Source organism: Poecilia latipinna, unplaced genomic scaffold (assembly GCF_001443285.1).
Source record: "Poecilia latipinna isolate Pla-1442-1.1 unplaced genomic scaffold, P_latipinna-1.0 Scaffold1258, whole genome shotgun sequence".
Taxonomy (NCBI): domain Eukaryota; kingdom Metazoa; phylum Chordata; class Actinopteri; order Cyprinodontiformes; family Poeciliidae; genus Poecilia; species Poecilia latipinna.
The window spans coordinates 161,093-187,357 of record NW_015113874.1 but is presented as its reverse complement, the minus strand read 5'-3'; the positions used below and the strand labels follow the sequence as shown (position 1 = coordinate 187,357).

The window sequence follows — 26,265 nt, the reverse complement described above, 5'->3', positions numbered from 1 at the left end:
AGATGCCCATTTAAGCTTGGCCAAGTTTGGGCCAAGTCTCACGAAACAGACTATAAAACCAAGCTGAACGTTGTACTGATGGCAAGAAATCAACACCTGCAATTTAAGATGTGTGGATTGTTTTCCCAGAGACCTCCAAACATAATCATTGAAGCTCATTAACCACTTGACGACTCCGATGACACCATGTGAAAATGTTGCATCTCCTTCCGTCTTTGCAGAAATGGTAAAACACAAATCAGATTTAGCTTAACCTTTTGGTATAATAATGACAGGTTTATAAATTTCAAATTTGAAGCTGAACATGAAGAACAATTTAAATACATATTTTTAAAAGTTAAATTAACATCTTAATGTTAAGTTAGGAATAGCGCTATATCATAACAATTTAGATGTTTTTGGTTATTTTGTTGCATCTTCGGATAGCTCAGAATGAGACGTTGAACTCAGCAGTTATAGGAAGAGTTTGGTCCAACCAAATTCGTGTGAATGCTGTAAAACCTCCAGAACCAATCACTGGTCAAGATTATATTTTTATTTTGGTGAAATATTACAGTTTTATTAGTACTCTTAAAAAGGTGAACAACTTTCTAGACTGTGATGTAAACTCATCAACACCATCTAAGTCATGATGCATGACGGTAAATAACTAAGGCAACTTCAGCAGAACCTGACACCACATCCTCCCCCTCAATCCCCAAAAACAGCATCCCTGTCTCAAAGGCAGTCTTTTAAATGAGAAGGAAGATGGAAATTTTAAAAATGTTAACCTCCAGTGTATACATTTGGTTATTTGGAGAATATATGAAACAGAAAAACAGAAGAAAAAAAAAAGAAGCAATCTCTTCTCCTAAAGCAGGGCTGAAAAACTCCAGTCCTCAAGGGCCACTGCCCTGCAGTTTTTAGATCTGCCACAGGTACAAAAACACTGGAATGGAAAGGCTTAATTACCTCCTTCTTGTGTAGATAAGTTCTCCAGAGCCCTGCTAATGACCTAATTATTAAAAAGTTGCAGGGCAGTGGCCCTCCAGGACTGGAGTGTGACACCTGTGTCTTAAAGAGATACTCCTCGAACAAGAAAAGTTCCTTTCGTCCTTTGTGAAATTTCTGAGAGAGGAGTAGTAATAGCAGTGACCAGATGGAAACATAACCAAATAAAGGAGATCTTGTTCATATTCGTGATTAATATTATGATCCTCCTTTAATGTCTGTTAGCTCCAAGTTTCCACAGTGAAGTTCTACCATGTCTGAGGTTATCCAGATGGCAGGTGATTGGCTGATGAGTCTTGGGATGACAAGGTGCAGAGGCGCGGCCTCAATCTGTGGGCACAGGGACCACACAGATGTGCAGGAAGTTGTCAGGATGGCTCAGGTGTTCGCTGAGCCACTGCAGAGGAGTTTCCAGTAGCGGTTCGATGCCGTGGATCAAGACTTGATAGCGCTTCCGCTCACCTGGAAGGAGAAAGGAAAGGTATTCACGTCGTAAATGCTCAGGCTCATTGATATCTCCAGTGAGAAGTTCACATATTTGCATCATCCACCAATGAGCAACATATTAATTTCCAAAAGGAAATTAAATAAGTTTGAATCTGAATTTAATTAAGTGGTGTGGATTGACTACAGGTGGTAGCTACTTTTTGTCAGCATAAAACATTTGTTTGACCAAGAGAGAATAGGATATTCCTTTATTTGGACAGAAGAAAAAATTAAGATGGTAAATGGGTGTCCCATCCAACACTGACACAACTGTCAAGCATGGGAATAATTTGGAGTTGTGTTCCACACAAATAGGTGAATCACAAATACTAAACTGCTAATAGGCGATGGTCTTCAACATAAACAGAAAATGACTAAACTGAAAACACTACAAAACTGGAAGTAAGAAGAGGTAGAAAACAAATGTAAAAACAGGGAAAGAGCTGGAGAGAAAAACAAATTAAAGAGGGTGAAAATGAATAGTCATGGACGGAGGAGAAAATCAGTAAGTTAAGGAGATGCGAGGGGGAAAGAAGAGTGCAAATAATGGAAGAAGGAAGGATGTGTAAAAGGAAAAAAATAAAAGATGGTCCGATTAAAAAAGGATAAAAAGACAAAACTTGAGAACAGAACTATGCAGATAAAAAAAATAGTTACATGGGGTGAGACAGACCACATCAGACACGACAGTGATACCACTTCTGTGGTGGATGAGACAGAGGAAGAAGAGAGAAAGTACCAAAGTGACTATGACTGCACTTTCAGTTATGAAGAACAGTGAAGTGACAGTTGATTTTTTTTAATGCTCTGGCAGCAGGATTTGAATTTCTACCTTTCATTCTGACAATGTGAGGTAAACAAGCATAGGCTTGTGTCCGGATGTGCTGGCCTCCTGTAACTGATACCACCCGCTGCTGAAAGGCCGCGACTGAAAACGTTTGTTACGAGAAACGATTTTACTGAACCCACTGAAGATGCGTAATTTGCAGCGACAATATTTGACCATGTAGGGACATTCAGGTGTCTGAAAACCTTTATTCTCAAGCTTTTTTTCTTTTCCCCACAGGAAGTTGACCAAATGTAAGAATATAAATATAAACCAAATGCCTTATGCTTCACATATGCACTCTTACTGTGCAGGTAGTAAAAAAAAAAAAAAAAAAGAAAAAGAAAAACGTGCTGGGAGCAGTGTTGTATGAACACTGAGCTTTTCCTGTGAAGCCCAGTGATCTCTCACAACCTTTCAACAATGTTATTCTTCATCACAAGTAGTTGGTAATTAAAAAGCATGAAGACAATAAAAAGTAAAAGGCTTTCAGTCACTGGAGGAATTTGGTGTCAGACAAAAAAATACACAAATCTAGGAAACACGTTTTTTTAATGCTGTCATTTCTAACTTTGGACTTTGTAAGAATTTAAAGATTGTCATTCCATTATATTATTAGCTACTTTTCTGTACTTAAACACACTCCTTAAAACTTAACTAACTGTACATCATGTAAAACAAATCTTTTACAGCTAAAGAGCTGGTATGATGTAAAATTGCAACATCTAAATACAATATAAGTATATGAATATTTTATACTAGAAGGGCTATTAGTGTTCTCAACTTGAGTACCAACATTTTAAAAAATATATTTGAAATAATCTAATGATATTTTTACATATCTTTAGTGAAAATATGCAGGTATGTGGCTCAAGTGATGTCATGTATTTCTTGCATGTACTTTGGTTTAAAATTTAAGATGCAAAATTGTTACTTCCCAATAATAAGTAACTAGAACTATTTGTGATTCAGACCAAATATTTTTGCAGCAAATTGGCTCACAAAAACAAGTAAAAACTGTTTTACATAGCTGTCAAGCAAGAAAGTATCTCAAAAGGCAAAAATATTTTTTACCTTTATGTGAGATTTTAATTTGAAAGTAATACTTTAAAGTAAATAATTGGATGTGGAACGTGGTGTGGCAGCATCTGGTATAGGTGAAATGCTGCATGTGCGTGACAAGAATGAATAATAAAGGGCCCTTTCCCGTCAACGACTCCTGAACATGCACACACACAGACACCAATAAATATAATAACCTATATATACATATACATAGGCACTAGCAGTCAAACCCACCAGCACATGACATTTCAGTTCCACGTAATATCAAGAGGACGGTTGAGGCTGTGTGTTAACTGACGGTCTGAGAAACAGCTCCACCCAACACCTGCTGGGAAACTGGCAAGATGAAATCTGCACAAACCTTGCATCAAATATCCAATACAACCTCTTAGTAGATTTTCCTCTCAGAAAATGAGCAATCAAGTACTCTTGGGTATCAGAAATGCATATTCTGAATGAAACTGCAATAAAAAAAAAAAAGCAAAAAATCATAATAGTGTTTGCACTATTTGGGATTTTCTTTCAATTTATTACCTCTCAGTATATACTGCATTACAATGTAACACTGCATTTGTAAGTTTTTCATGCAATATTATGCAATCATACTGCACAGAAAATCTGGTAAATGTAGTAAGGTTACATATGCAATGGAAAGGGGGTAAATTAAGGAATGCCAAACTTAGGCTGGTGAAATGAAAAACTATGTTATGCAGAATTTGCTCTGTTAATAACGTAACATAATAAAGGTAGCTGATTTTCCCATCCTATATCAATTTTGATAAATCAGAGGCTGAGGAGTACAAACTATAAAGAAACTGAGCATCTTTGTTGAAAAAAGGATATGCATGAAGAAAATAATTCAACTCTTTAAAGTAAAGAAATTATTTCTGCAGCATGCCTAGACAACAAAAAAAATCATGCAGACAAGAGCTGAGCTGTTGGTGGTAGTGGCAAGACGCTAACCACCAAGCTGCAACCATAAAGATGTTGCAAAACAAAATGGTGGTTCAGTGCGGATGGAGCATCGTGCCAACAGTAAAACTCGTTAAGAACATCTTATTTGGAACAAATATTTTTAGCAAAAGTGTAAATTACAACTTGTATGTTAAAGCAAAATTATGGATTTGACTTTGTGTCTGCATGATGATAATCCTACTGAAAACAATGGCAGCAGTATTTTCTTTCAATAACCGTCACATGTTAAGATTTTTCCCTTCACCAGAATTGCTTGCTTTTTGCTTTATGGAAACCTTTGTAGCAGTAACACATAAAACTTGGATACTTAAAAATATAAAGTATTTGTGAAATGAGAATATAAGCATAAATGTAAAATGATAAAGGATGTACCGAGTTATATTAGCTCATTTTAGGCTGCAAGGTGCCACAGCTGGTTCCTGGGTTCAAATCCCAGCCAGAGGTCTTTCTGCATGAAGTTCTAATGTTCTCTCCATGCATGTGTACTCCGACTTCGTCCCACAGTAAATACAAACAGACAAAAAATAATATGACTGTTACATTAACCGGTCTATTTAATCTACCATTGTGAGTGTGAGTATGGTTGTTTGTCCTGTGTGTTTCTGCGTTACCGTGTGATCTGACTAAAAGTGACTGGGATGAAAATATTGTTTAAATTTGATCTAAATTACAAGTATAATTTAGATCAATTGTGTTAATAAGTATTCTACTTATTCACATATAAGTAAAATACAGCGTTTAAGTGGGCTAATGTTACTGAAAAACTTTGTAGACTTGAAAAGAACAGCAAATAAATAAAAATGAGCTCATTAAGGTGAAGAAAAGCTTGTAAAATGAGCAAAACCCTGAGACACTGTGGAGGTAAGGTGGACAGAAAACACAGAAAGTAAAAGGTGTGATCCCGCTTCACTGAAAAAAGGAGAGAAGACACTTTCTCTGGTTCGCACACACACACACCGCCTTTCTGGCAGGTTTTCATACTCTTCACTTGCATTCAGGCTTCGACTAGATGTAGGTGGAGTAGGTGTATTACAGTCTCATTATGATAAACGGGGGAAATCTACAGTATGCAACACCCACAACATCTTGCACAACATTTTCAGTCAAATATATATTCCTATAGGTCATCCCAATAACCACCTAGATATGAATTACTCAGTCTGACACTCAGTAAAACCACTTTAGACTGTTGTTAAAGCATGAAAACATCTGAGTTCCAGATTGCAAAATGAACATCTGCACCATCAGGACAGTTGAGACGTGTTCAGTCGTGAATCTAAATATTGGGGAACGTAAAGGTGACTTTGCTACTGAAGAGTGTTTTTAGTCAAGCAGCCAATAAAGTCGCACCAAGAGTTTAAAGCCATTATCACTAGCAAATCAAATAAAATTTTATTTGTATAATACCTTCCAGCAACAATGCATTTCAAAGTGCTTTGTGTTATAGATCACAAAGTCAACATTACATTTTGTCATCATTACACATCAGTTTATTGATTAATGTTTCATGATTATGTTCCAAAAGCAACTCTAAACAGGTGGGTTTTTAGTCTGGATTTAAAGGAAATCGGTGTTTTGGCTGATTTTCAGTTTTCTGGTAGTTTGTTACAGATTTGTGGTGCATATAAGCTGAATGCTGCCTCTCCATGTTTGGTTCTGGTTCTGGGGATGCAGAGCAGACCAGAATCAACGTACTAACAACAGTATTTTATAGTTTATTCTCTGAGCTACAGGGAGCCAGCGTAGGGACTTTAAAACTGGCGTTACGTGCTCTAACTTCCTGGTTTTAGTGAAAACACGAGCAGCAGTGTTCTGGATCAGCTGCAGCTGTCTGATTGATTAGTCAGACCTGTGAAGACACTGTTGCAGTAATCAATGCGACTAAAGATAAACGCATGGACGAGTTTCTCTAGATCTCAATGAGACATAAGTCCCCTAATCCTGGAGATGTTCTTCAGGTGATAGAAGGCCGACTTTATAACTGTCTTTATGTGGCTTTGAAGGTTCAGATCAGAGTCCATCACTACTTCCAGATTTTGGGCCTATGAGTTTAACTCAGCATAAAATATGAATATTTAAATAACCGATCAACTAAGTCTAAAGGAAATGTGCCAACAGCAACTTTCTCAACCTAAAAACATATTTAACCTTTGCAAAAATATTTGCATCAGTTGAGAAATTTTACCTCTTATCCAACTTTTCTAGCTTTCTAGTGTGACCCTGTAATTGTCCCAGAAGCCAGAAACTCTGAAAATTCCCACTAGATCAACCTTTCAACTATGTTTAAAACAAATTACCATCAAGAGTTTTGGTGTTGCAAATGTTTTCAAAAATGATTTTGTTGACACATTCAGTGCAATGTCTGTCAGAAATGTACATCTCTTCTCCTTCCCCGCCCAAAAAAGAGAAACCTATGTCCTTCTGCATGCCTCTGGTCAATTTGTCTGAACAGGTGAGTGAACAGGCTATTGTGAAGACAGATACATTTTTTAATTATTTTAGCAAGTACAAAAAATATCCTGAATACCATTTGCTACAATTTAGTTGTTTAAGAGACACTAAAAGCAGCTAAAATTAAATTAAAAAAATTAAATAAAATCACTCACCAAAATCACTGATAGTGCATTTCAAAACCTTTTATATATTGTCTGAGTTAAATATTGAGGATATAAACTCAAAACCTAGTAAAAGGGTTGCATTGAATGTTGAGTATTTTTGAAAAGCATGTCAAAAATACAGGTTACTGTTGATGTGCAGAAAATTTCAGAGACTTCTGTTGCCACATTTACATAACAGTGATAAGATAAGATAAGATAAGATAAGATAAGATAAGATATTCCTTTATTAATCCCGCAGTGGGGAAATTAAGTGACTGTATGGAGTAAGATGGTCAAGTAGCTTACAATATGTATATTTGAAACACTTCAGGAGCTACTAGTTGAGTATCTCCTCAGAATGTAAACATAACATGTTGGGGGAAAAAATTGAAATTCCTTCAGATTGACAGCTAATAACTCATGAGCAGAACAGAGATCATAGCGTAAACAGGAAAACAAGTCTTACTCTGTGTTACATTAAAGGGCAGAAAAAAATTGCCTGTGATTACAGTAAATACAGAGGCTTTAATTTCCCCTCATGCTGCCGAAAAGTGCAGATGTAACCATGAGGTTAACATGACACAATACAACAGTGAGGAATGTTAAAAATCAGGTGTTTTCCCAGTTTGATAACCACCGTTTTCTGGGAATCTCTGAAGTGGCCATTAACAATAGGAAAAACTTTGCTTGAATCCATTTTAAAAAGTATTTCTAAACTAAATATACATTTAAGTCTATATTTAAGCCATTCTGCATCATTTTGGATTATAAACCTATTTACTTGTTTTGTTTAATACAAACATCCTCACTCTTTTGAGAACAACTTTTTTTAAAAATAAGTTTTCGTTATGCTATAAATAGTGTGAATCTTCTATTACAAATAAACCAAAACAGTTTATCAGGCTTATGAAACCTTGTTCAAGAAGTATAACACATAAGAGGAACCGATGATACACAAGGTTTCTTATTGTTTTGTGAACTACAATACACTCTTTCAAAGGTACCGCCAATTGGTTATTATGACTTGCCAGGAATAAGCTCTGAAAGAAAATCCTGAAAAACTTAAATTCTGATTCTGCATGTTCAGTATTTGGACAAACAAGAAGTTATACAAGTAAAGGTTGCTTTCAGTCAGTCAAGTCCACCAAAACTTCAGCAAGGCAAAACAGAATAGGCCCTAAATTAGCACAAGGTTTTAATAAAACTGAAAATGAAGGCTACAGCAGTGGTAATGTAATTAGTGGGCTTCCTCCAAGCCATAACAACATTATTGATAACAGTATTTCAATGGAAGGATGCTTATGTATAAAAAAATGGCTTTTAGCTGACACATACACACACCCTGTGGTTAAGTGGTACTCAGCTGTTGGCCAAGACGACATGTTCTTTCAGCTAAGCACAGCCAAATGTCATTTACGAAGACCGCAAGTTTTCACCAAACTGTGTCTGACCGTATAACTGGCAGCAGTTCAGACTCACAGGCTGACATAAGAATCCACTATCTAATGGGTAAATAAACACACATTTATGATGCTGCAAGAAGAAAGTAAATGCTATTTTTTTCCATCAACGACCGAATAAGTAAACATACCATTGATGGAGTGCAATACATGAAAATGTATTTCCTCCCCATAAGACTTCTACCGTTCTTTGCTTTTTCTTGGCAAACGTTTTCTATATACCACAGAGTGATAATCAGACTAACTGCAAAAGCAGTTTCAAATATAAGATTGCATTTATTATGTCAAAAAAGCATAGACTTCTGACTAGGTTACTCCAAAATGTAATCTTGTGTGTGTTTTTTTTCTTTGGAGGGTGGGAAGGCAATTAACAGCAAACCCTACAGTTCTTGAAGAGGCAAAGCAGCCCAAGACCATCAAAGCTCCACCACCATGTTCCAGTACAGCATGTCTTTTTCTGACATTACACATTCCAAAAAGCTCCACTTTTGTCTCATCGCTCCACAGAATATCTAGACAAAAGTCATGGGAATCATAAAGACATTTAATTGGAAGATATGAAATAGATCTTTGTGCGCTTTTTGGTCAGCAGTGGTTTTCTATTCGGGACTCACAAATAGATGGCATTTTGCTCAGTGCCTTTTTTTGTTGAATCACAAACCAACATCAAATGAGACAAAGAGGCATGCAATGCTTTAGATCCTTTTGTGACCTTATGTATAAGTCACTACTGCTCTTTCCAGGTACGTTTGGTAAGTAATTCCTGGTAGGGTTCACACTTTGGTCCCAAAGTCTCAGAAATGGTTGTGCAATCCTTTACAGACTGATATATGTCAGTGACTTTACTTCTTATCTGTTCTGGAATATTTTTAGCACTAGACCTAATGTTTTGCTTTACAAGATCTTTAACACCAGTGTTTTAGATGTTTCCCTGCTTTAAACACATCTGATTCAGATTATTGCAGTTCAGTATAAGCTTGTTAATCAGCCATCAATTGACATAAAGTGGCCTACAGCAGGGAATTACCTAAAACACTCAGAGCAGTGTGCCTTAACGGCCAGGAATGGGAAACACTGGAAAACACTAGTTTAGACTACTTTACATAATTGGTTTTATTTAGGTGGTTTCTTCTTTCTGCAGTAATGGCAATAAACAGTAAGTTGTAAAACTGAACCTAAAAAAAGCAAGGAAATTTTAAAAAGGGGGGCAAATATATTTTCACATCCGGCTAAATAATTTCAAACAAATCTTTAAAGGGCAAAAAAAATTCAAATTTGGCTGGCAGTGACAATTAAAAAAAAATCTATTAAGAGTGGAGAAAATAGAAGATTCAGATCCGTAACATTTTCACACAAACATGCCACAAAAGAATCTTTCTAAAGATTCTGTAGAAAATTTCACTAAACTAATAAGAAGGGTTTCTCAGTCTTGAAGGTATTTTGATATGTTTTTCCAATAGTCTAATTGTTTTATTTTTTAGCCACTCTGTTGTGACTAGAGTTAGAAAGCAGAAAGATTAAAGCAGAGCTCATCTCAGTCAACAATAGACAGCGTCATTGAGCAGGCTTTCGAGCCATTCTGAATTCCCCTGTCGCACATCTCAAACGCCTCCACATACGAACCATAACCCACTATCATCTGAATCAAAACAGCCACTGAAACCTGCACTTCCCCCTGCAGCCTCTGAATTGAGACATAGTGTCTGATAAGCACAGCTGTATTGGCTGCCAAGACAGGCTCTGTGAAGGGGCATGAGATTCATGTGTGGGCGGCGCCATACATGGGAATGAGGTGGAGGAACGTGGGTGGGAAACGGTGTGGATTTGTCACCCAGCTGAAAAGGAGGGGCCAAGGTGGAGTTGTGGGGGGATTATGAAAATGTGGGGGTTTCCTTTGATTATTCACAGACAGATATCAATACAGGGTTTTTCAAGACTAGGCACAACTCCAAAAATAATTAAAAAAGACACCTTTAAAGAAAACAGACACCTTGCTTACGAGAATCATCTGTCAGTCATTGAACATGTGGGAAGTACTGCCCTCTAGACTGACTTTTGCAGTAAGCCCAAAGCATTCTGCCAAAAATCTTGCTCAATAACACACCTGATTTCAGAAAAACAAAATACATGAGACAGTAAGAACACACGTCAGAGCTGACCACTGCTTACGGGAACGCAATGTTTTGAGTTTGGTTCACGCGGCACAGGGATAGCCTCATGGCAACACAGACTTTCGTCCATGGCTTTGAAAAGATTTGGGAATCCCCAGTCATTCCAGCTCTTAATGCAAGCCACCCCTATTTGTTTGCTGCAACTGCTTTCTGGGTCCCAGAGGGGTCAATAGAAATCCTCTCTCAGACATAACAGGGAGGGAGCGTGTTTGAAAGAAAGGGTTGTTATTTTATGTTTGAAAGATCACAGAGATGTAGAGCACCCCAGACTGTTATATGTTAGGGTCTTGGAGATAAAAAAATAATAAAAAAAAAAAAGTTCTCTGAACTTATGAACAATACCTGCTAACCACTCCCTTAAAACGCCACCGCTCTACAAAGTCTCTGAACACACTTCCCCGGGTTCTCCAATCCAAACACGCCACCATAATCCTTGGCTATCATCCAACCTATCTACCACCCGAGGAAGAGGAGGAAACCAAACAAACGTCTTTAGACAAAAGGGCCACTTTCACCTTGATCAACCAGGCAGGCTGGCAGACTCCTCTGGAGGGAGGAGAGAAAAGAAAAGCCGAGATTTAAACTCAAAGACATAAAAGGCCTCCATAGCAGACAGAAGATGTTGAAGACTACACCTGAGACAGAGATATAGGATCAAAGAAGAAAAACAAGTTAGATCAAGGTAAAAAAAAAAAAAAAAAAAAGTAGAAAAAAAAATAGTAAGACGCTATTTTTCTTTCCAGGAAATATTCACGCTAGATAAAAATTTAGCAATTCAGTCCCAATTAAATATATAAAGAGTAACAGGACTGAAACAAATCAGGGGCTGTAAAACCATCCATCACATGGTTAAAAATATCCTTCAAGAAGATCATAGTGTTTAGCAGATGTTACTGTTTAGAGACCATCTCAAGCGTTGGCTGAATGGTTTGTTGCCTAAAGCCTAAACTAAACAGCTTTTACTACAGACTGGAATCCAAGTCTAAGCATTGTACAATAAAAACTCTTTAGCTGCAAAAAAAAAAACAAAAAAAAAAAACACTTGTTTCTATGAAAACATTGAAATATGTAACAAGGTCATGAATTCTAGTATTGTATCTCTTTCACAAAGGACCTTGAAGTAAATACATTGCTCAAAAATAATGATCTTTACATAACAACCTGTTTAATTTAGCCTTTTATCTAAAAAATTCAAGGATCCACACTGTTCCCACAGAGCCAAACAATGACATCCATGGAAACAAATACACTAATATTGGTTGTATATTATTTAGTTTCGTCCTTAACTTACTTTTTGTGTTTATAAACACTGTTGCAAACAGCAATCCCCATTTGTAAATCCTTTTCGCAATGGAAACTGGGGGTTGTTAATCCGGCCTGAATTTATAAATGCCAGTGGAAGTACGGTCTATGAAACCGTCTATGAAATCAAGTTTACTCTCACATCTCCCCTTCAGCATGCCAATGAGTTGATAGAAAACTTCCATTTTAAAATGCCAGATGTTATAGATTCCACTGCTCCCATTAAACACTCGATTCCAGGTTCCCTGCAAAATCTACAAGAAAAAAACTGAACAAATCACTTAAGACAAAAACCTGCAACTGATATATTCTTCTGTGACATCAATAGCAAAATCATCAATAATCCTGATTACCAAACCCTCCTGTGACTCTAGGATCTGAACTCCACTCTAGCAAGGCAAGGCAAACAACAGTATAATGTTTAATTATATGTCAGTTAAACTCCTCGTCCTGCTGTCTTGATATCCTATCCACAACTTTCCTTAAAGTTTTGTCTATCATTGCATTTGATCTGATTCAAATAATAAACTCATCAGCTGTTTTCACCCAATATAAAAAAAACAACAGTTACCAAGCCACTGATAAAAAAAAAAAAAAAAAAAAAATCACATGTGGGGTACTTGAGCCTTGGGGTACTCAAAGGCTCAAGGTACTTGGTGTCAAGCACTATGATCTTTGAACCTAAGGTATCTTTGAAGAATTTCGCAAATATAAAAGAGGTTTTGTTTGTTTTTATCGTATTTTATATTTTTATGCAAGGTATTGTATGAATGTTTGTATCTTGTGTTTGTTTTATGGGACTTCGAATGGAAATGAGCATTTTGCTAAATCTGGTGTATTTACAACATTGTACATTCATTAATATGTGCTGTCCCATTTAAATAAAAAATAAATTTAAAAAAATCTATCAAACTTAAGATATGTAGCAACACTGGGCACAATGTCTTTAGTGACACAAGCTCAAAACATTTTCTTGCCGCTTTTAAGGAGCGCTTTTGGAACTGGTGCCCTTTTATTCAACAGTAATCTCACATGTAATCTGAGAACTGACAACAAGACGGCTTCATTGATGAGTCCAACTGCTCTACCGACTGAGCCACGCACCTCCTACTTCTAACAAAATCTATTCTGTAGGTATTATTGCTGTATTTTAACCAAATAAAATATTTTCTGGTGATGAGTAGCTGATATATCCGAGTAAAAATCTTACAATCCGGTCAGGGTTTTCAGTTCTGGATATGAAAGTGAGTGTGAGATATAAGCAAAGAGATGCTGGATGGAGACACAAAGACAGTGGCTATTAGACAGACAGGTAGGCAGACAGACAAGAGAAGGCGGTGTTAATGGTTGTCGCCTCTGTGCAGGTGAGTCTCCTGCGGGTTTGTACTCCCAACATACTATTGTCTCTTTATCTACTTCCCCTCTCTTCTTTTGCAGACACTCTCTGTTTTGACTGCTGCTTGGCCTTTCTCTATCCCTTTCCTCTCATCTCTTCTTTCATCATCAGCTCTGCTCCCTTACAGCTGCAACTCCAAGGTACACCACAAACCCACAGAACTTAAAAGCTGCATCTGCTGTCCGAATATAATTAGAAACCAGGAAACAACAGGTACGGTTCAATTACTACCATTTGTGTGTTTTATGCAGATCAATAAAATTACAGTAAAAACAAATTTATTCAAATCACTCAGGGTAACTGTCTATTGTTTTAATAACTAGGTTTAAAACCTTTTTTTCTTTTATTTTAAAAACCTGGATAGTTTGTTTGGGAAAAACAAGTTGAACCAAAAGTGAAAAAAAGAGGAATCACTGGATTCAGGTGCTCTAAATAGGTACAAGATGACCAAAGATCTACTAATACGACCAGGTAACGTGCAAGTAAATCTGTTGTATAGTAAACACTTTAACATTAGTTTGATCATATCCATTCTGATTAATATATTTTGGTTCAGAGACAATCAATTTAATTTATGGTTGTGGTTGCCTGTAGTTTTTATTTCCATTTATCGTTTTTGGTTGTTGTGTTTTATTTTGGATATATTTGTAGTGTCCTCTACAGAATACAAGTTGGTTTTTGAGAGAGGGAACTTGCATTACTATTATCACAATATTACATTTCAAAATAATTTGTGAAACAGTTCATCATTCAGCAAAACATATCATGACAAGCCTACGTGTTAGTACTTAATTTTTTATGCTATATATTAAAGGGGTTTCATGAGATTACAAAGCATATGATATTAATACATCATCATATTTCTCTTAAAGGTTGCGTCTCTCTCAAACCACTATCTACCTTCTGTTGTGTGACCTCATCTGGTAAAATAAAATTAAGATTGAGGTGGAAAGGAAAGTAGTTTAAGTATGACTCCCTATATTTAATGTGCTATGCCATCTAACTCTGGTTTCCAACGTGTTACAGCAGTTGGACGGTCTGCCTTATGTTTGCACCTGAAATAAATTGTATAAACCAGTGTGCTAAAGCTCAAGGAGAATGAGAGAAGGCTGAGGAAAATGTGGTGCATTCAAATTTCCTCAGATTATTCAACAATGATACTTCTCTTGAACTCGGTATTGACACGTAAATTTAATATATTGCTGCACCCCAGCAGCATATCAGATAAAACAAAGCAGCCACTGTCTGGCATGTGAACTAACTGAAAAGATAAACGCAATTATAAAAAAATGTCAGTTTTAGGTGGCAATAAAGAGGAATGTGTTGTATTTGATTTATATCTAACAATTATATTGTTAGATTTTCATCCACATCAACACTCTTCAACTCTGAATGTTGAGCCATTTATTTATGCAATAGAAATTTTTCTTTTTACCAACTCAGTTTCATAGTTGGTTGTCTATAAAGTCGATTTGAGCTGCACTTTTAGTGGATGTCACCTGAAGTGTTTTGACACAAGCAGTTTGGTCTAGATCCCTAATATTTTGTAAACTTCACATCTAACTTAAATGTATTTTGGGCTGTCATCTGAGTGAGTGTAGGTGGAAGCTTTGTTGTAAAAATAAATGGCACACTTAGACATCCTTGATAGCTAAGTGTGTTAGATGTCTGGTGGAAAACTCAAAATTCTTGTCATATCTAAGCTTTCCTCTCACTCTCTCCTTTCACTTTCATTGCGTTTGCCCACATCTTTATTCAATGCAAATGCTATTAACCCTCATTTTTGTCCTCCAGTAGTTTTATCAGAAAATGTGGATCTCAAAAATTCCTTCACAAGCAGAACAAATAAAATAACCTTGAGGACAGTCCTTTCCTTTTTCTTTATCAAGAGTAACACAGCTTATATTTAATTAAACAATCAGGCAAAAAATTGTCTGGACTTAGTGGTTAAGCTGGTAATGCTTGAAATCGCTGCTTGATTGCTTACCATCATTTGTCAAAGCATCTGGATACATCTCCTTCAGCAGGTCACCAAGTGTGTGTGCATTGCAGTCGGGCGAAACAGGGCGAAACAGTTTCTGGATGAATGGCCTGTCGCTCAGCGTCTGCAATTAAAGCACAGCAAATTAAACTAGTACACATTAATAAAATGATTCTAACCTGTCAAATGCCAAATATTTACTCTACATTCTCAATAGGACATTGTCAAACTTAATAAGAGTTTACATCTGTGCTGTTATTTACATTTTTTTCATTTTTGATGTTTATTTATGGACATGCAAAGTTATTCAGATTTTTTTTAAATTACCCAGCTAAGTTACATAGTTCTTTTGAATATAATATGTCATTTTTAATAACTGTGCAGCAGTATTTTTTCTTATTTTGTAAATTTGCCACTTCTCAGTTTCTTATTCTTATTTTACATATATCTTCTTTGTCTTTGAATATGCATACTTTTATTAACCTGCAACTTGCTGCTGGCACACCTGAATTTCTTAGGTGTGGGATAATAAAGGATTATCTATTCCAACTTCATAGTTCTGTCTGTCTCAAGTTGTGTGCAAAAATATTTCTTTTGTATTTAATATTTAAAGAGAGAGAGCTGCTGACAAATTTCATTGAACACCACGTATACTTTCAATAAGTGATTTTCGATACTTATGTGTTCACCAGTGTTTTCTCTGGTTTCTGTTGTCATCAGTTCATTAATGTTCTCTAAAAGCATCTAGTCTTCAAAGAATACCACTACAGCTATGTGTTAGCTTGTATTGGTGTACCACATAATTTCAAATAAAATACAAAAAGGTTTTAGTTTGTGATTCAAGGGGCATGATTATTATGACAATGTAATACTTAAATTCACATATTGATGCTGAAGGTCCATGTAGAAAAGACATCCAACTAAAGCATTTTCCCCTCAGTCAAAATATAAATTTGACTTCGGTAACTTTGGGGCAAAAACAAAATGTCCAGTAAAAGGACTGGCTTTCTGTAAAACACTGTGGGAAATTTCTGATGTGATTAATAGAGGTTAGAAGGGCAGGGAGTGAAAGAATCCACAACAGGATGTACGCAAGATGTTGTGAATGAAAACCTGGCGAAGTGGTGGTTTGATGAGCCTCAATGTTTAGAATGTAATATTAAGCAATCTACATTGATTTCACAGATGTTAGAAGCGACGCCAAGATGTTTTATTGTTCAGAATCAGTCTGGATCTCATTTTCTGGTACTTTAGTGCGTAGCTAGAAGAAAAATAGATTCCTACTGAGACTAAAAGCTCGTCTGGCACTCCAAGCTTTTCAGAAGGAAAGAACAGTATAGTGAATGTGACAGTCTCAATCAGTCCATAAAAGACAAATCCACAACTTCTATTAAGATTTAAACACATCTATTTAATGTCGTTCACACTGTGACCCACTGGTCTAAATTCCTTGTACTCATCCGTACAGTTTAGTTCCTCTTTGATGAGTGACATGAGGAACTATTAGAAATCATTTTCTAACTGAAATGGTCGGAATATTATAAGAAGCTTAATCTTGGATCACATCTGCTCTATCAGTGTAATCGTTCCTTTTCTGAAATTGTATATACTTACAGAATGATGCATGTTCTCACTATGATGAGTCTTTGAACTGTGGCCATAGCCTCCCTAAGTTATTTGTCAAGTGATCCAGGAAGTAAAGCTTTTCCTACTTCTGACAACAAAACACAATGCTCTGGGAAGGAGCAACGGCTGAATGTAAACGGAGTAAATCATGACAGAAAAGATAAACAACTTTGAAATATTCTCAGGAATACAGCGTTCCACTGTTTTTGACTCAACCGAGTCACCACAACATTCCATGACTTGGATGTGAAAGAAACCCTGTAAAATTACCAACAGACGCCAGATAAGAGTGTCCACAGTTGTGAGAGCTTTACTCAAGAACTCAAGCTTTGATAATTCTTCAAGTAGAAACTGGTATGGTCTTTGAACTACTTCCATAGAGTCGAGCCTAAAAGGCTTTGGTGAAAAACTAAAAAAAAACAAACAAACTAAATTGGAAGTGGTTAATTTGATTAGTCAACCATTTCCAGAGAAGTTTAAGCTCTTAAGTGAATGTTTAATAGTAAAACAGTCTTTGTCTTGGTGGTCTGTGATACCTTTTTTATTGTTTACTAACCAGAACTTAAATCAAATTGATTAGGGTTCCATTATATCACAAAAAATATTTATTTGGAAATACTATTGTGTAAAATGATATTTAGGATAATTAACCCACATTTTCCAGACACATTTCTTTGCCGTTATAATGAGACTTCCCATCACTCTCAGGAAACTTTAGCATCTCAACTACTAAAGATGTAAAACAGATCTGGACATTAAGAGAACTGGGGCCAAATATAGTATTGATATACAAACCAAAAAAGCCTGACATCTAAAAAATAAAAGACTCCAAATAATGCATCCAAACAGTGCTGTGCAATTGTAATATTGCAATAAATATTGTGATTTGGTACATTGTGCATCTCTAAGAAATATTAGTAATCAAAGATCAAGAGTATTGTTCAATTTCTAGAATGAACTACAACTTCTTACAAGTAATTATGCAATACATAGCCAAATAACTCCTGGTGAAATTACTTCAGAAATAATAACTGGTATTCAGTGATGCATCAGGGGTTTCTTCTGCCCCTTTCCTGAGTTTCTGCTCTTAGCTGCCCTCTCACTGCAACTCCTTGTGACCCTCCAAAGACCAGGATGGCTGGCTGGCCGGTTGACTGGGTGGACTTGGCTGGGAACAGGTTTTTGTGAGTTAATTATTCTTTTGGATTTCAAAATTTAGCCCCGAGATGTCCCTAAAACCTATAGTCTGTACTTTTAAACTGATTATTAAAGTCAAATTCAATAAATTAGAAAATCCATCCAGATAAATCTAGTTTGTCAGATTAAAAGTACTCTTTGAAAATAACTGTCAGGGCTAGACTTGCATCATAATTAAAAATTAGTATTTTAAAGAGAAAGTTCTCAACGCAATAAAAATAAAAAGCACTCAGAATAAAGTTAAGTGATTAGCTTTACTTTCAAAAATAAAGTCTGAGTTGATTTTATACAAAAATTTAAATATAAACATTACTTTTGTGGTAGAAAAACTGTTTCACTTCTCACTTCTTCACTGCAAACAATCAGATCAAAAACAGCAGCTGCCTCTTCTTGTCAATAACACCAGGACTCAGACATGACTAGGAGGAGGCCCTAAACCAAAAAAATAAAATAAAATAAAATAAATAAAAAATACTCAAGGACTCAGGGATCAGGGACTCAGAGTAGAGCCGCTGCTCCTCCACGTCAAGAAGAGCCAGTTGAGGTGGCTCGGGCATCTGGTCAGGAAGCCTCCTGGATGCCTCCCTGGTGAGGTGTTCCGGACACGTCCCACCGGGAGGAGGCCTCAGGGAAGACCCAGGACACGCTGGAGGGACTATGTCTCTCGGCTGGCCTGGGAACGCCTTGGGGTTCCCTGGAGGAGCTGGAAGAAGTGGCTGGAGAGAGGGAAGTCTGGGCCTCCCTTCTGAAGCTGCTGCCCCCGCGACCCGACCCCGGATAAGCGGAAGAAAATGGATGGATGGATGGAAAATAAAAAAATAGCTCTCCCATTTGTAATCATTAGCATAACTTTGGATCAATAACATCCGTCATTTAGCAAATCCTAATTTAATCCAATACTCAGTAGGCTCCAACAATAACTTTTAAGATGATATGTTTTTCTTTAAGCTCACACTTCTGCTTTAAAAAAAAACAAAATGTTTTTTTTTTTATTGGTCTGATCTGATACTCATCTTAAAGGTCATCTTTTTATTATTATCAAATGGGTTTTTAAATATATTCTAATGGGTATATATTGAATGGGTCTGTAAATTTACACTTGGTGAGTTTAAATTTCTCACAAAATAATCTCAGATATGTGAGATTTTTGTAAACATACTAGAAGCAAACACCACAGCAAGACAATCCAGTGAAAAGTCTTCCAAGCATGTCATTTTTACGCATGCTTTGAAATTTATGTCTTTCTTTAAATCAATTTCAGCAGCAGAGCACTTTGTCAATGTCAGTCACTTAAAGCGCAGGTGAATGATTTAGTGGTTGTTACCAAGTGACCCACGTTCAGACATCATTAAAAAAGTGCTCATGGGCTGGAGACCATCCAAGAGTTTGTGACAGGTGGCAACAGTGTTGATGCAAGATCAATTACAAAGATTTTATCTCTAAACCAGATGTTACAAATTAATCAAAACTAACGTTCTGATTATTTAAAATAAAATGTTATGTTTGACCATGCCGTTTTTGGTATGGTGTAATACAGCTGAAGTTAAGAATTCAACATAAATATTTTATCCTTCTAAAAGGTTAATTTAATATACGTACCTAAAGAGATCTAGGTTTCATAAAATATTTTAAGTTAAATAAAATTTGATTGTTCAGGTTGACAATGTTTTAATATGATCATCATTTTAGAAACGATTTTGATTTAATCAAGGCCTTAGATTTGATTAATTCATACCTAAAGTAAGGAGCTACAGTCTTCATATAAATAAGAGGTAACAGTACATATAGATGTACCTGAATGTTTTGTCAATTACAAAACATCCTCAATCTGAACTTTTGAATTTTACTGTTACAAGAAAGAGCTGCTGCCTCGCTTTACCTACGAAGAACTACAGCAGAATAAAAGAACTGTCTTCTCCGAAACAGAGTCATGATGCAGACCGATACCCAACCTGAGGTGTCAAACAGGGAGTTTGACACTCTATAGGGTCTAATCATGGAGCTGAGAAAAGGAAACCAGCAAAGCCTAAGATCAAGTATCCAAATGGTAACTACACACCCCAGAGCCAGGCGAGAACCAGCAAGAGGAAGGTGGCAGTGGAGGCGCGAAGTCGGGGCTCAGGTTACGCAGAAAGACTGAGTCACTGACAGGAAGCAAGGCCTTTCGTGCGGGATCACAATCCAGAGCCAGAGCAGAGAGAGTGTGCTAAGTGACAGCTACTTCATTGCATTTTTAAATAGGTGGTCATGAATTATTGAGCTGGCCAACGTACAAAGAAGATCTACTGATCCCCAAGGAGAGAAGCCCGATACTGTTTGGATGAAGACACTTTCTTTTCAGCTGGCCTGACACCTTAGCTGGCACAGCAGCACATGGCAATACAAAGAGAGTGATGTGTCATTAGGATTTAGGTGAAAAGATATCACCTGCTCTCGCTGATGGAAAAGACCAGCGGAACTCAAGATGTGCCCTAATTGATGCGGGAGACATCAATCTACCTAATTGAAGGTAAAATAATGGACAGAAATAAAGCACTGTCAACCCATGTGCCATTCCAGACGGACAGGGGTGAGCGAAAGCATATCCACTGTAGTCTGAGGTCAGCTGTTGATAAATTAAAACTCCAACTTTTTAATCTGCAAATAGGTGTATTCACAGATTCACCTATTTGTGGATTTATCTGTGGAACACAAGTCACAACTATTTAAAGAAAATATGTCTGTTCATGGATTTTTTTGTAGAGCATATCTAAAATATTCTAAAGAAAATGGAACTGGGAAGCTGAATGCTTAGAATCTGTATTTCAGGACTCTGAAATACCATTCATTACAGAAATAGTAAGCACTTCAGCTGCTTTGCAGCCAATCTAGTAGGACTATTTATTTTCCTCATCATTGATTGGCTGTACGCCCCCTGAAATGTTCTTCAGGTGATAGAAGGTCAACGTTGTACATCTTTGGAAGTTCAGGACTGAGTCAATCACAACACTCAGATATGTTGTGAACTTTCATAAATAAAGCTGAAGAATCAAAATAGACATGGAGAAGAACTCAGCAGGTTAGAAATGAAGCTTGACAAAGTCAGAAAGATAAACAAAGATATATAATTGCTCCCCAAACACTATTCCCTTACTGACACATCTAAATAGTCTACACATTGTAATAACACATTTACTATATTTCCGAAGATCCAAAGAACTGTGTTTCTCAGCCTTTGTCCTCAGGTCCACAGTCCTGCATGTTGTAGGAGTTTCCTTCTGGCTTACAACACACTTCTATATTTGACTTCTGCAGAACTTGATGGCATTGATCAGAAGCCTGTGTGCTACATATCAACCACAATTCTGATATTTCCATATTTTAGTCATATTTAGAGTCACCCAGAACAGCTGTATGCATCAGCAGTTTCCTGACAACACAGCTTAGAGTATGCGTGGTCGTTCTTCAGCTGCTTGCCAGAGGAAACTAAATACAAAAATATTTTCCACTGACAGTCATGTTTCAACTAAAGCCATTACTGTAAAAGCAGTGAACGCCACTTGCCCAACAAAACAAGCATGTCACCCGTTGCCTTTAGCAAGTCTTCTCACAACTGTTTCCACCATTCCCATATTTTGTGCTGTCACCACAGCCCCCTCATCTGATTAAGTCATTACAAGATACCTGGAAGGCAATAGGCATGCATTTGTCGAAGCTGGCACCTTCCCGTAGAATGGGTGGCTGGAGGCTATTTGCAAGCTCTTACATTGGGGTTTGGTGAGTAACAATGAGTCATGAAGTGGCAACTGCTACAGTGCAAACACAATGCAAAGCTGTCTCTTTAACAGAATATTTACTTTCCTCACAGTAAGAGGGGTTTGGACCTGCTGCGTTTTTACTGTAAATTGCAGAGTGGCATCATTGTTGGAGCAGGAAGAGAGACTAAAAAAACAAAGTAAATGCACGCACGTAAACACGCAACGATAGAAATAAGAACAAAATAATACTACTAATAAAATGAAAGTGCCAATAAATTGTGGCAATGTGTAGACCTATAGAAATGTGTGAAAGTGTTTAGGCAAAAGTAATGGAAAGGGCTGGGCCATGATTTATTGAATAATTGAATTTTCTGTTTCTGAAGATAAAATTCCTGGAAAATCTGGATTTTTTTAACTCCTCGGGTTTCCATATTTCAGAGTGATGTCTGCCTCCACCCTCCCTACCATCTTATCTTACAGTTTGTATTTATTTGAACTTTGAATTCAGGTCAAGTTCAAGAGTGGATGACTGAAATAAACGCAGGTTCTGTAAAATAATTTCACATTTTTCATTTGTAGTAAGTCTGAAAAAACAAAAAATGATTAAAATTGGATTTTGTATGAAAATAATCAGATATTATTTGTAAGACAAAGTGAGAAAAAAAATATAACCTGCTCATCATTGCAATTCAGAGACCTTACAATAATTATCAAGGAAGAAAGAATAGGTTTAAGAGCATCCATATACAGAATTTACTGCATGTTTTGCAATGTGAATTTTGTTCACGTTGCTCTTTTTTAAATTATTGCAACACATAAATAAATAAATAAATAAATAAATAAATAAAATAAATAAATAAAACACACGTTAATTGCCATCCCTGCCAGATGAGGTGCCTTCCACCCCACAAACAACAAGCCAGACGGAAATGAGCCTCTCTGTTATTTAGACTGAATGTTGTCATTAATTTTGTGAGCATCAAACGTGTCACGTTATTTACACTAAATACAACACTTAGACTTTAAAGGAATCCAGGTGTGTGTGTGTGTGTGTGTGTATTTGAGAGTAGACTTCATTTTGCTCAAGAAATTTTGTCGTTCTATTAATTTTTCTTTGTCTTTCATTATATTTTATGCTGCTGTATTCAAACTTATTTTGCTGAGAGAAACTGTGTGAAGCAGTTCTCAATACTAAAAACATTAACAAGAAATGTTAGTAATGATATTTTAAAAAAAACCTTCAACCTTAAAATAAATTGAAAAAAATCTAATGAAATTTTATTTGATTGGACATTTCAGCAACAAGGCAGTTCAAAGTGCTTTACATCAGAAAAAATAAGAAATAAACAATTGAAACAAAATATTTCCAAGTGTTGCCATTTACACATCAAAATGTTTCATTAATTACAGTACAAGTATATGTTTTTGTGCATTTATGTGACCAATTCCCCAAAAACGCAACTGAAAAAAAGTGATGTATAACATAAGCATAACACCATTTGAGGGTAAATTTGATTTCTGCTGGTCTAAGTCATAAAGCTGTTTAGGGAAAGTGGTTGTAGGCATCAAGGTATGAATATAATTGCGATAAATTAACTTTCATAAATAACTTTTAATACATTAACTTTCAAGTGTCAAAAAGTTTTGTTCTCCTTACTTTTTTTTCTTCCAGACAGCTTATTTAAACAGGCCTTGAACATAAAATTCAGTTTTAATTTGCCAGAAAATGCTCTGCAGAGTTGTATCACCATAAATTTGACTAATAATAAAATATTTATTCATTTTGGCAATTGAACTGAAAAAGTAAAGTCATTGCTAAAGAAGCTGGTTTGTCACAGCACCTTGTCTTTGAAATGACACCCGATCCAAAAATGCAGAAGAGTTAAAGACCACTATTAGAGCACATGTGGCTTCCTTAACACCTCAGCAAAGCTACAGGATAATCAGCTCCATGTCACATTCAGTAGTTCATGCAAAAGGAGCCCCAACTCAGTATCGAGTGCTGTACCATGGACATACTCTTCAGGAGGACTAAATATCTATATTAAAAATCCTATTCTAATTTTCAGAGATAGCAAATACTGGATATTTATTAGCATAAGCAATGAAATCAATCAATATAAATGCTTGAAATATATCACTATGTATGCATAAATCTATTTAGACAAGCTTCACTCTGGAAGGAATTGGTGAAATAAACTATTTGTTGATATTTTATTTTAATCAAGATCCCTCAATTATACCACCTGACTATGCTGCCTTTGTCGATTCATAGTAACTGAAAACAACACTGATCTTTTGGTTGTTAATCAAGACCAAAACAAAAGCAAAGGATTGTCATGCCACACTTGATTCTTACATAACTTTTAAGCCTCCATTAAGAAATCATCTTCGTAATGGCAAGAGCAGCATGTTTCAGCATGAAAGGTCCTTATTACACATGAATACACTAATTTGGTGCTGTCACGTCCTACACTTAGAACTTGCGCAAAGATGCATCAACGATGCATCACAATCTAAACTGCACCTTTGTACCTAAAAACAGGATGCAATTAAAGGCCCATCAGGCCCATCTTGAGTTACAAGGACTTTGTTGTGACTTTATGAGAGTGTGAATAAATGGTGGTGAGTAGAAACTGGCACATCAACAAAAGTCTGACAGCCAAAGCTAGCAAAGCAGGACAAACCACATTGGATGTAGAAATTGGTGGCAGCACCTCTCTGTAATGTTGCAATGTACAGATAGATGATATCCCACCAACTCAGTTTAGTTCAAATCAAAGTTTAATCAAAACTTGTACATGTTTGATGACAGTTATGTTATTGTTAAGAGCTTTACAAAAATGTCCAAGTTAATCCCAATGAATTTAAATAGTTTTTTGATAGAATTGTTCAAATTAAATCATATTAACTATGTGGTCTGATACTTCTTATTGGATAAGAAGGTGTGTTTACTTTGCATAAATCTGAAAAATAAAAGTGGAAAAAAATTAATGGTGAAATACATTAATAGTACTTTATCTAGAAATAAGATTTGAATCATTGAACCACGTAGTTTCTACAGAGACTGATAATTAAACTAATAACATCAAGCTCATATAATCCTATAAAAGGCTACAGGACTTTTTGATCTTTCAGCGGTCTTGATGTTTTTAATTCTATTACTTTAAAAAGGCAAATGGTTTGGTTTTTGATTTTAAATCTCTCTTTGAAATTTAAGTAAAGGTGGTCACGAACCAATTCAAACACCGAGCAGATGCTTAGAACAAACCAATGCAAGGATGTGTCATAACTGAAGTTATGCATTAGGCCTGAAAACTGGGTGTAGTGATGAACTCAGGCTTGAACCTTCCGAGACATATAAAGGCAATTGCAAAATCAGAACATTTCCAGAATTAAACAACTAATGTCCCAGCAAGATCTTGAGAAACTCATCCATATCTTTAGTATCATTGACTACTGCAATAGTGTCTTTACAGGTCTGCCTAAAAAAATTCAGTCAGTTTCAGTTGAAACTGTCTGAATTCAGTATCCTGAATGCTGCCGCACGTGTTCTCACAAAAATTAGGAAAATAGAGCACATCACCTCAAATCCTTAAACTGGCACCCTGTAGCTCAAGCAATAGACCGTTTATAGATCCCTGAATGGCTCAGATACATTATAGACCTGGTGTTTTATCGACCTTCTAGACCACTCAGGTCTTCTGATTCTAGTCTACTTTGCATCCCCAGAACCAAAACTGGAGAAGCAGAATTCAGTTTGTATGCTCCACCCATCTGGAACAAACTTCCAGAAAAAAAGCAAAACTGTCAAAACATTGAGTTCATTTGAATCAAAGCTAAAAACCGACCTTTAACCTTTGATTAATTACTGGAACATTGATCAATACATTATATGTGCATCTTCTTGATTTTGATGGCATTTGACAAAATTTTATATTTATTGCCGTTTCATAATTGGCTACCGAATAATGTTTTTATGGTGTAAAGAACTTTCAGCTGCGTTGGATGCCGAAATGTGCTTTGCAAATAAACTTGACCTAAATTTTAACAGCTTAAGTAGAATGTAAATGTCTAAACTGGGAGCATGTCTAAACAAAGTCAAATTCCTTGTTTGTGTGAATAGACCCGGCCAATAAAGCTGATTGGCCAGATCGGAAATAGTGAACTGTGGTTTCACAAGTCACCATTTCAGTGAAGTGTTCACTATTCACTGATCAACCCAGTTCCTCGAACATTATGAGCATCAACATAGAATAAAACATATAATAATGTTTCTAATATAAAAATTATTAAATGTTATTTTATTATGTGTTTTTAAACATTTTAAACAAACTGAAGAGGGAAATTTTCGTTTTAAAGTTTGTTTTAAACAATAAAACCATGGTATTATGGTATTATTGATCTCCATGAGCATTTATACTTTATACTGGCCTATTCTGAGCAAAGTATCCTG

The 26,265-nt window shown here is 36.2% G+C and overlaps 1 protein-coding gene across 4 annotated transcripts in view; it reads right to left on the bottom strand.

Annotated features, from left to right (window-relative positions):
- Positions 1–1,175: 1,175 nt before the first annotated feature.
- Positions 1,176–26,265, bottom strand: part of atg5 (ATG5 autophagy related 5 homolog (S. cerevisiae)) — a 40,382-nt gene continuing 15,292 nt past the window's right edge. For all 4 annotated transcript variants that reach the window (XM_015054529.1, XM_015054531.1, XM_015054528.1 and 1 more), the window contains exons 7-8: positions 15,256–15,373; positions 1,176–1,452 (exon numbers count right to left, since the gene is read on the bottom strand). In XM_015054529.1, the coding sequence (XP_014910015.1) occupies positions 1,316–1,452; positions 15,256–15,373 (255 nt within the window). In that variant the 3' untranslated portion in view covers positions 1,176–1,315. The remainder of the gene's footprint in view (positions 1,453–15,255; positions 15,374–26,265) is intronic.